Genomic DNA, 11,750 nt, shown 5'->3' on the forward strand with positions numbered 1-11,750 from the left:
TTAATAAGTTAATAAAATTAATTCATCAAAATTATCTCCTTATGTATCGTGGTTACAAAGTTAAGTAAGCAAAAAATCCATTTATACACAAATTATATTAAAACATTTATTTCATAACAATTCTCCCATTTTATTTTCTCTATTCATTATCAAAATTGAAGGGTTTTTTGCAAAAACCACCAATGTCATTTTTTTAACATTTGGTGTTGTCCACACCATCCTTTGTAAAAATCACATCGCCATATTCTGGTAAACGATTATAGCAAAAACTGCCATAGTCAGGTAAATAATACATTTAGAAAATCGCCTAGTTTTGCAAGAACAACCAATGTCCAAGCGAGTTTTGTCAAAAACAGCCAATGTCAACAAAATCGCATACGTCTCGTCACGTCGTAAGTTTGAGTTATTATTTTTGACACATCACGGCGCGGCGTGTGTTTATTTAATAGCGTCTGTTGTTTAACGTTCTTGCTTTGATTTTGTGCTCCAAAAAGTAATCGAAGATCAATAGAAACGTGATGTAACGTGACAGAATGTCGTCGAATATTCTGAGAGATCCTGATTCCACCGTTGAATGGCCTGCAAAAAGGAAAAGGAAACCAAGAAAAAGTGAGGTTATAAAAAAGTTGAAAGTAGCTGGAGCGGCCCATAAAAATCATAAGGGCATTCCTGTACCTGCTAGGTATACAGGAACAAACTGTGGGTAAGTTTTTTAATTAAAATTTTGTTTTTATTACACCTAAATATTTTTGGTGTAACACATAAAATGTATTTTTCTTGTTTTGAGACTGTTTTTTTTTGTTTCAGTTGTAAACGCTATAAATGTTTTGAGAAGATTGGTTTTCAAGAGCGCCAAATCATCTTAGACAACTTTAATTCACTCTCTTCGAAAGATCAGCAAGACAGTTACCTGGCGGGTCTAATTTCTTTTAAAAACGTGAAGCAAAGAAGGCCAAGAAGAGTTCGTAACGACGAAGATGACGGCGATGGTCCTTCATTTGATCATTCTGTTGCTTTTTACTACAAAGTTAGAACCACTGGGAAGGAAGAAGCGTTATGTCATACTGCATTTTTAAGCTTGCACGGGATTTCAAGAGGTCGACTTAGAAGAATTCAAGACTCTATCAGGGTTTCTGGTTTACCTCCTTGTGATGCACGTGGAAAACATGGTAATAGGCCATCTAAAACACCCAATGAAATCTTAAATTTAATAAGGTTGCATATCAAGTCTTTTAGAGGAAGACAATCGCATTATTCGCGGCGAGATAATCCGGAAAAAATATATTTGCCTGAAGAACTGACTGTAAGGAAAATGCATAAATTATTTTTGAATGAAGTTAAAGTTAACGCCTCCTATCTTGTCTACTACCAAGTTTTTAAAAACGAATTCAATATCTCGTTCGGTATGCCTAGAACAGATACTTGCGCAAAATGCGATGAACTAACGTTAAAAATAAATTCTACCGTAGACATTGAAACAAAACAAAAACTTATTCAAGAAAAAGATCTTCATTTGCGAAAAGCCGAAAAGTTCAGGCAAATAAAAAACCATTACAAATTAGAGGCTAGGGCCGGTAAATGCATGGCGATATCTTTTGATTTTCAACAAAATCTACCTTTGCCCCATATTAGAACTAGTGACGTCTTTTATAAAAGTCAGCTTTGGTATTATGTGTTTGGAATCCATGACCTGGCAGATGATTCAGCTAGTATGTACGTGTATACAGAGGATGTAGCAAAAAAAGGTGCCAACGACGTTACATCCATGATTTTACACTACCTGAATAATAAAGATCTCAGACATAGTCATTTAGTCATTTTTAGCGACGGGTGTTCCGGACAAAACAAAAACCATATTATGGTTTATTTTCAGTACATGTTAGTACACTCATTGAAATTATTTAAGAAAGTAACCCATGTATTCCCTATACGAGGTCATTCTTTTCTGCCTAATGACCAGGATTTCGCCCTTATTGAGAAAAAGAAACGAAGAAATAGCCCGGAAGTTCCCGAAGACTGGGATGCTTTAATACAAGAAGCGAGAATAAAGCCATCTCCTTTTGTTGTAGTTAATATGACTCGAGACATGTTTTTCGATATTCAAAATGCATGCTCTTCGTATTTTCTAAAAACTCCCCGACCAACGCTAGGTCTTCGAGAAGCACGCATTATAGAAATATCTTCCGATTCTGCATACGTTAAAACTAAAAATACTTATTCGGGATTATGGACCCACTCTGCTGTTAGAAATAAAAAAGCTTTACAAAGCTACATAGAGCTAAAGAAGTTGTATGAACAACCAATACCTATAAACAGTGTCAAAATAAAAAATGTAATATCTCTATCAGCCTTTCTGAAAAAACCAAGCAGTATTGCATTTTATGAAAAATTCAGTCTCACCGAATCTGGCACTAATATTGATATTGATGAGGATGATAATAGTGACGAGTGTGAGTAATACCTTAATTTGATTTTTGAATTTGTTTGTAAATTGAAATAAAATGATTTTAAAGAGTTTGGTACATTTTATTTTAGATTTTTGACAAAAACTGCCAATGTCAGATATTTTTTCCTAATTTACAAAAAAACTGATTCTTAAATATTATTCAAATATATCTTCAAATATATAAAATACAGGTATATTTACTTTACGAAGCCCAAAAAACTTATAAAGTTAACCATATCGGCTTTATGAAGTTTTTTTGATATTCTTAATATTTAAAAAAAATGACATTGGTTGTTTTTGCAAAAAACCCTTCAATTTTAAAAGACCGAAATAGAATTAAGACGTTTCATAATATGTTATCGCGTCACATTCCTCTCTTATCTCGTGTAGTTCCGTAAAAAATGTTGTTTGAAAGGTTAGGAAAGAATTTGGAAAGTTGGTTTTAAGTGTTGCTTTGCTTTGAGCATCGAGATTTTGAAATTTTCTCTGTTTAACAACCAGAGACGCATTACAAACTCGTAACAAACTGTAATTTCTTTAGATTAATAAGTAATAGTGACATTTCGGAGAGGTGATAAATTTTAATAATAAATATAATATTTTATTTTGGACTCGTACCTCACACAAATAATGTAAATAGTAAATACACAAACAATACATACAAAACGAAGATACCCAAGACAGACCAGAAAAAAACCAGGCCACTTATTTATTATAAAAGTTTATTAACGAATATCAATAATGATTATAATGATTCTATTTTTATTTAAACATTTAAGTATAGATTTTTAACTATTCATATACTATAAATTATAGCCCAAAGCAGGAGTAATGATTTATAAAACAACTCCAGATTTCCCTATCTGGCAAAGGAGTATGACAGGGAGACGCGATATCCCCAAAACTGTTTCCAGCAACACTAGAAGAAATCTTCCGTCGACTGGACTGGACCACCAACGGATTAAAATTAGATGGAGAATATCTTAACCATCTAAGCTTCGCCAATGACATAGTCTTAAGTAGAAGAATATATATATTTGGGACAACTAATACACAGCTCGTGATTTCTACTACCAGACGTTAACAGAAGAATTAAGTTAGCATGGAGTACTTATAAAAGAAACATACACAATCATATTCAAATCTAGAATGCCACTTTATCTAAAGAAGAAAACATTCGACCAATGTGTACTACCAGTCATGACCTATGCATACCAAACCTGAAACTTAAAACAGGCATTATAAGGAAACTGCAGGTCCCACAATGCCCAATGGAACGAAATATGCTGGGAATAACCAAGAGACACCGTAAAAGAATAGAGTGGATATGACAAAAGATTCAAGTAATAGATGTCATCCACAGAATCAAATCCCTCAAGTGGCAATGGGCGGGACACTTGGCAAGAAGGACGGGCAACAGATGGACGACAAAAATTACAGCATGGTACTCACGAGGAATTAAAAGACCTAGAAGAAGACCGAACCTCAGACAGCGCCATGATAAGAGGAAATTAGCAGGGATAACTTGGATCCGCATAGGCAAAAATAGACAACAATGGGCCCAACTACACAGAAAGTATCTAAATATGGGAGGGAGGCTACACCATAATCGGAAATGGTTGAATAAGCTGAGCATAATAATGATGATGATGCTACTATAAATTATAAAGTATATTTGTTTCTCTACCAATAATTTTGAATAATATAACTCGTAATTGAAAAATAATTATAACGTTACTAATTATAAAGTTTTACCATACATAAGTAAAACCATAACTTGCGTTTGAAAGCTGTCAGATTTGTAGTAAAAGTTCCGTGGCATGGTGTGAGCATTATAATTTATTTCGGTAAAGAAAGTATTCGTCAGGAGGTTTAGCAGTGAACACCCGCGAATACTAAGAACTGTCAGTTAAGTATTTGGAAGCAGTTCACAAACTTCTACGTAGAAAGATATACATAGAGCAGATATACACCTAGAGGAACTGGCGCTTATTTTTGAAGATTATGTCTTTAATATGGGGAAACAGACGGGAATTGTAAAGAATTTGCAAATGTGATCGCCAACCTCCACTAATGAGACGGCACGCAAAGAAGTTGAACCAAAAATATACTGCTCTCTGATGGGTTTCAGTAAATGATTAGAATAATAGTGGAAATATGTGAAAGTCTTAGTGACAAGTAGAAGTGTATACAGTGCTTCAGCTCCAATAATAGATGGCTAATAATAAGAGGATTTATAGGAAGGCATATAAAAAACAAAAGAAATAAATAATTTTCATCTAGAAAGAAAATTATTACGTCTTATTAGATGAATGACATGTAAATAACAGGCATTTTTCAAGTTGCGTTTTCCTAAAAAAATATATTTTATTTCATAACATTCTGGGATAATTTACCTCTTTTTATATATTTTCGTTTTTTATTTCTTCTTTTCGATTTTTTGTTTCTACTGCAAACATTCAAGAGAACCAATTAACATTCTAATAAATATCAAGACGATGTGTAGTTCAGTCAATCGATTTGATTAGCAGGAACGTCGTCGTGGTTGCCAGCGAGGCGAGGGGCCTCTTGCCTCGACCCAGCTAGACACACATACACACACAGACGCAGTCGAGATGTCATTTATAAATAAAGCGACCAGTTTCCTCATTCCGCGCTGGCTGGCCTGGCCTGGCTGTTGCGGACGAGGATGATGATGCTGAAAATTGCCGATTAATGCAACGAATTAATTTTTTAATACCTTCCTTTAATTTAATAATTATTAGGAATTTAATAAATTTTCTGAATATATTCCTATCTATACTAATAAATAAAATCCTTAAGTGACTGACTAACTGATTAATCACGATCCTGCTCAAACCACTCAACGTAAGAAGCTCACTTTTGGCAAACAGGTTGATTCTAGGGTGTAGAGGTTCGATAAGAAGAGATTTTTCGAAATTCCAGTTCCAAGGGGGTGAAACCACCTCTAAAATATTACAATATTTTTTATTTAAAAAACGGTCAAGTTTCCGAAAAAACGCTTAAACACAATAAAGAAAATGTATACAGGGTGTTTCGAAAAATCTGGTCATTGGTTAATCAAAATGCTTAAAGCGCTTGACGTAAAAAGCTGATTTTTAGAAAACGATTGACTTTAGGGTGGAGAGGTTTGATAAAAAGGGATTTTTCGAAACTCGAATTCTAAGGGGGTGAAACCACCCCTCAAATATTAGAATATTTTTTATTTAAAAACTGGTGAGTTTTTCGGAAAAACTCTTAAACACGTATATTTCATTTTGTTGTTTTGCATATTTAAGATTTTTTAAGAATTTATACAGGGTGTTGTGTTCCATTTAAAAAAATACAACTTTGATTTTTTTTATTTATTCGGGACACTCTGTATCTTGTAAAAATATTTTTAAATTGTAGCTCTAATAGTCCTTCAACGAACCCCAAACTTACAATTTGTAAAAATCTCATCGTTTAGCTACAATACTCCGTGTCGTATGTGGCGAACAACCCTGTACAGGGTCCAGATTTTTTTTAGTTTTATTTTATTTTATTAACTGTTATTACGTGAGGATGGCACATGTTTCTTGAAACATCCTGTATTAATGATGTAGATAGTAATACATCCGCAAAATATTTGAAAAATTTGAACAACCTGTTATTTTTGTAGACTTCTACGTTCTACGCCAATGGCTTATCAGGCACCCAAGGGATTAAGGGTACGAGATACGGGCCCGGCGTAGGTAACCCAAGATTATACAAGTCAACAGAAAAAGGACCGAGAAGGAAAAAGGAGACGGTGGAAAGGAAAAAAATAAACCGAAAAGAGGTAGAGTTTCGGGGACCTTGAAACCGCTTTTGGCCTGCCAGTTTTTTTACCCATCTATACGGATGCAAGTTGAAATTCATGGTCAAATAAAAGAGACAAAAAGTTGGTCGGCAGTGGCGGCAGCAATGGTCGAGCTGGTTCTTTTGCGAACCCAACGCTCTAATGAACTTCGACTAAACGAATTGCCGATTGGCGAAGATGTTTATTCCGTGTTCGATCTGCTTTAGTTTGGCCCCCAAACCAGCCTAATTCGTTCCGAGAAGCTGAAAGCTATATTTTTATTATATAACAGGAATATTACATAACAAGAATAGAGGTTTCTGCTTAATTAATACTAGAGAGCAAAACTAGAGTAAGAACGACAGAAAGAGAATAGTTTTATTAGCAAAAATTTTCTAGATATTTCTATAATCCAGTAGGTATAGGCATCGAGTGACACAAATTCAATTTTTCATATTGAATCGACTCTTACGATTCCGTTCATTTCAACAATCTACATACACATTTTACGTATAACAGTATAAACAGATATTTTACTTGTAAAATATGTATATTATACAGGGTGGTGCACCTCATTCGCCTCGGTTGATTATACGAAAACGGAAAGATGTAGAAACAAATTTTTTATGGGTATATGTAGAGAGGCAATGTGCATAATTTAAAATTGTTTTCAAATGTACAGTGTCGGTCAGAACTAAGATCTATACCAAAGTTATATTTTTTCTTATGGTACGCCCGGTATATTATTTCATTTTTGGATTCTTGGGCATAAAATAAGGCATTTATTATAATATGTTTAAATGCTTTGGTTTTTGAGATATTTAAAGATATTTAAATATGCATGCTATAATAAAAAAGTTTGTCAACACCTTGTAGATTACTTTCCAGAGTTAATTCTTGTGCAGACTTTAAAGCCAGAGAAACAAGCTTTACTAAAAAATTTTATTGCCTCTTTAAATGTATACAGGGGTATAAAAAATTGATGGCCTATTTTAAATATAATAGGTTTCAATAATTTGTTTGCTTTACTTTGATTAATCGTGATTTAACATTTTTTTGTAATTTGTAGAGTGATGAACCACCCCAAAAAATACCAAGGAGTGAAGAAGCAGAAATAACTACCTACTATCGAGGAAAATAATATCACTTTACTTACTACAGACTAGGAAAACCTACATTTAACAGAAAATAATATACCTCGTAATATGCCTGTATATTCCAGTATAAGATGTATAGACTTCTCATAGATCAAAATAAATTTTAGTTGAGTCAATGGTATTCGCTATTGGTTTAAGAAAAGTGTCTCTTTAATCAAGAAATGTCCCTTTTCAATCAAGAATTTTTGCATGAATCAAAGAGACTATTGTTCTTGAAGCAAGAACTTCTTTGCATATTAATTTTGGGTCAAGAGTGAAATACTTTGGACAGATAGATCTTCTATTCTCTAAAGTAATTTTTTCAAGCTTATGAAAAGAAAAAAAAATGCTTTGGGCAAAGAAACGTCGTTCTTGGTCCTATTGAAAAGCGCCAATCTTTTGGGTCAAAGTCAATTACCCTTATAATAAATGTCTTATTTTATATCCAAGAATCCAAAAATGAAATAAAATACCGGGCGTTCCATATTGTTTATCGCTAAGAAACCGCCCGTTTATCAGCTTTTCACATTTCTAATGAATTGCGCTTAAGGAACCTAAATGTAAGTGAACGGACTGTAAGAAGAACGGGATCACAACTTACCAGATTTGTTGACTAGGCCCAAAAGCGAAGGCATGGTTTTAACGTAAAAATTACGAAACGTGTCTTCTTCAAAAGCGAATATCTCCAACAAAAATAAAGCTATTGAGATGAACCAAAAAACAAATTATCGAGAAAGGATGTACCTAGATGATATATTTTTTAAATTCCTTGCTGTTTTAACATATTCCACAGGGTGTTGCAAATTTTTACCAAAATATCAACATTTTGCCCTTGTATAATAGACAGATGGGAACTTTCATTTTTAATTTAGAAAGAAGTACTAAAATTTCAAATAATTTAGCTACATATTGCTTAGAAAATCATCAAAATCGGCTCACAAAAACATAATAATTTCAACTAGGTACATCAAAATTTTAAGGTGCCCGTTTTTCGTGCAGGTGAGTATATTACAAATGTTTTTGGGTACTGAAGCTCATAGAATTCTCCCCCAAATTTGCATAATCTAAGCACCGCCACTGGACACAACATCTAGGACATGAGGACGTGAGATAAGGAACTACAGTCGTATATTTACTACCCATCCAAACATGGTGCTATTTGAACTAACGTCAATTTTGAAGATAAGAGCCTAAATTTCATAAATACTTTATTTATAAACTTATCTATCGAGAAAAGATATGTAAAGTTCGAAATCTTGTGTATTGGTTTTTCGATTATCAGTTGTGAAGATAAATAGGGTCTTAGATAGGGTCCCTTGTTAAATGAAGGAAGATAAGACTTGTTTTCACAGCAAACATAAATAATCGTTCAGCTTTAAGATAGAATGTTTGTATAGAATTTTTCTTTTTGGGGAGGCTGGTCATAAGCGGTGCATTTCCTTTTTGGCTGATTCTCAAGAATATATTTACAAGTATGTAATTCTTAAGGACAATAATTATATATCCTAAGGCAATAATAGAAGCCCTAGAGAAACAAAGTTCGCCAATATATACAAAGAAGTATTCTCTAAGGCTCTTTATTTGCTCCCGACAGACATTAACAACATCCAGTAAACCTCTACCTCCAAGATTTCGAGGGAGGGTCACCCGTTCCGTAGCGCTTCTTGGGTGGTGATTTCTAAATTTGGTTAAGGTTGTTCGTACCAGGCGATTTAGGGATTCCAAGTCTGTATGGGTCCATTTGACTATTCCAAAAGAATATGTAAGAACCGGTAGGGCGTAAGTGTTTATTGCTTTAAAGAGGTTCTTAGAATTGAAACCTGTCTTTAGAAGGGAGGTAAGTCGCAGACGGAAGGCGGTCGATAGGCGGTTTTTAATAATTCCATGTTCTATTTTGTGCGTTTGCAGCATTCCAAGATATTTATACGGCTCAGTCGACATTGAGGAGATAATTGTTTTCTCATCTAGATTCAATTCTGGTGTTTCGCATAGTTTTCCTCTTATGATTGAAACAGTCTGACATTTGCTCGTACCAAAGGTCATTCCAATATCTGCGCTGATTTTATGAACGGTACGCAGAAGATTTTCAAGTTGGTTTTTTGTTGCAGCATATATCTTCAAGTCATCCATGGATAGTAGGTGTGTAATGAGATGACGTCTGTTTCTCGTTCGTAGTGAGAATCCATAACCTGTTTCATTGATTATCCGCGACAGTGGATTTAAGGCTAGACAAAACCAAAGGGCGCTAAAAGAATCCCCTTGGAATATCCCTATACGAATTGGAATTTTTGGCGATGTTATATCAAAGGGAGCAGACCTGAGGTTGAGGGAGGTCGTCCATCAAGGCATGGTCTCCTTAAAGAATCGGCAGATTTTGGGGTCAACATTGTAGATTTCTAGAACTTGCAACAGCCAGCTGCGTGGTATGGATTCGAACGCTTTCTGATAGTCTTGTTATTTATTTATTATTATTAATATGATAATCAATTACAGCATGGTACTCACGAGGAATCAACAGACCTAGAAGAGGACCAAACCTGAGATGGGACCGTGATATTAAGAAATTAGCAATGCTAACTTTGGTCCGCATAACCAACAATAGATAACAATGGTTCCAACTACAAAGAGATTATCTAAATATGTGAGGGATGCTACATCATAATTGGAAATGGTTAAATAAGCTGAAAATGATGATTATAAAGAAAATAATCAATCCATTTTAATGTCTGGTATTTTATAATTCCAGAAATCCAAATTAAAATAGGTATATTGCTTAAGCTTATACTGATAAGTCCCAGGTAAAACTTCCAGTGTATACCTACGCCAATTTATATTCCGTCTTTACCTGACAAGTAAAATATTATACGCAGACTATGCTAAGAGTTGAGACTATGCTGTCGCCAGTTCCGTTTTACCTGGCACGCAAGACTAACAGGTAAAACGTTATGTGTAATTGGGGCTTTAGCAAGATATTACAATATACAGGGTGTTCCTTAATGACATGCTAATATTTAAGGGGGTGATTCTTGAACCAATTTTGAAAAAAAATAACTTCATATAATAGTATGTCCTAAACATCTTAACTTTTCAGATACAGGGTGGTAATTTTTTTTTCAAAAACGCTCTGATGTTATACAGGGTGTTTCAAAAAACGTGTGCCATCTTTCGTGAAGAGATTCCTCACGTAAAAATTAAATTTATTTTTCATATCAACATAGGTCCGATTCAGCTTTGTTTCGTAGCTACAGGGTGTTAAAATCTTATTAATATTTTTTTAAAAAGGGTTAAACGCCAGCATTTTGCCAAAAGAGCAAGTAGAGAAAAGAACTGACACGCCACTGGATTGTCCATTATTAGTGTCTTAAGAAAGTTTTTACTGAATTTTATTATTCCACGAAATACAAAAGTTATGGGCAATTTTCCAAATGGTAAATCTCGGGCACTAACGTGGCAGCTTGTTGAATATTCAAAGACTCGTCACTATCATCAAAGCTATCACGCATTTTTTCACAAAAAATTGTAGGAAATACGGCGACGTTTGAACCTGACAGAACTTTGCCTTTAAACAACGCATAAACAATGCCTAAGCCCACGGCCACACAGAAAGCGTTTTAGCGTTTTGCGTTTTTTTGCGTCTCGAGCGCTTTTTGCGATTTTACCGTTTGAAGCGCTTTTTTCGATTTGTGTCCATTAAAAACACGCAAAAGACGCGGCAGATTGTTGCAGCTTCTATCAAGATGTCAATTAGTAACGTCGCAAGTTCGTGGATTCCCGGCCCGTCCAACAATCAATCCTGTGAGAAAGAGATAGGCGAGATCGGCGCCGTTAGCGTTGAAGAGACGAAGATAGAAGATCCTGGGATTGAATTGTGGACGGGCCGGGGCATATATTCGGAGACAAACACAATCTACTGCTAACGCCAGTGGTGTGTGTAAAAATAATAATTAAATGATCAATTGACTTACCTTAAGGAAAATTGATTCATATTATACGAGTATTGCCGTTCGAAGAATTACAATAACTACTTGTAGTCGCAATTTTTTCCAAGCTCGGTCGACACGAATTTTAAAGCAAATTTCCAGGATTTCCTACTACGGCCCTGCTCTCTCAGCTCACTCCTGCCTGCCCGCTACCACAAGTCTTCACTGCAATTTTGCTGCAAATTCTAGATCAACCTGTCGGGACGGGATGATGGGATGGGTTTGTAATTTGAACGGCAATACTGTATAATATGAATCAATTTTCCTTAAGGTAAGTCAATTGATCATTAATTATACTTCGTATTGCCGTTCTCGAATTACAATAACTACTTGTAGATGTTCAAAGAAACGGATCTAGAATTTCCACG

General features: G+C 34.7%; 1 protein-coding gene across 1 annotated transcript; it reads left to right on the forward strand.

Annotated features, from left to right (window-relative positions):
• Nucleotides 1-215: 215 nt before the first annotated feature.
• On the forward strand, nt 216-2,515 carry LOC115889698. The gene is made up of 2 exons (XM_030909754.1): nt 216-703; nt 808-2,515. The coding sequence occupies exons 1-2, from the start codon at nt 534-536 to the stop codon at nt 2,456-2,458; spliced, it is 1,821 nt and encodes a 606-aa protein (XP_030765614.1). The 5' UTR covers nt 216-533; the 3' UTR covers nt 2,459-2,515.
• The last annotated feature ends 9,235 nt before the right edge of the window (nt 2,516-11,750 follow it).

Source organism: Sitophilus oryzae, unplaced genomic scaffold (assembly GCF_002938485.1).
Source record: "Sitophilus oryzae breed Bouriz unplaced genomic scaffold, Soryzae_2.0 scaffold_829_pilon_pilon, whole genome shotgun sequence".
Taxonomy (NCBI): Eukaryota; Metazoa; Arthropoda; class Insecta; order Coleoptera; family Curculionidae; genus Sitophilus; species Sitophilus oryzae.

Bases quoted from the DNA above. Each gene is read 5' to 3' on its own strand.
- LOC115889698 (XM_030909754.1), top strand. From the start codon at position 534: ATGTCGTCGAATATTCTGAGAGATCCTGATTCCACCGTTGAATGGCCT. The intron at 704-807 runs GTAAGTTTTTTA...TTTTTGTTTCAG, and splicing joins TATACAGGAACAAACTGTGG to TTGTAAACGCTATAAATGTT.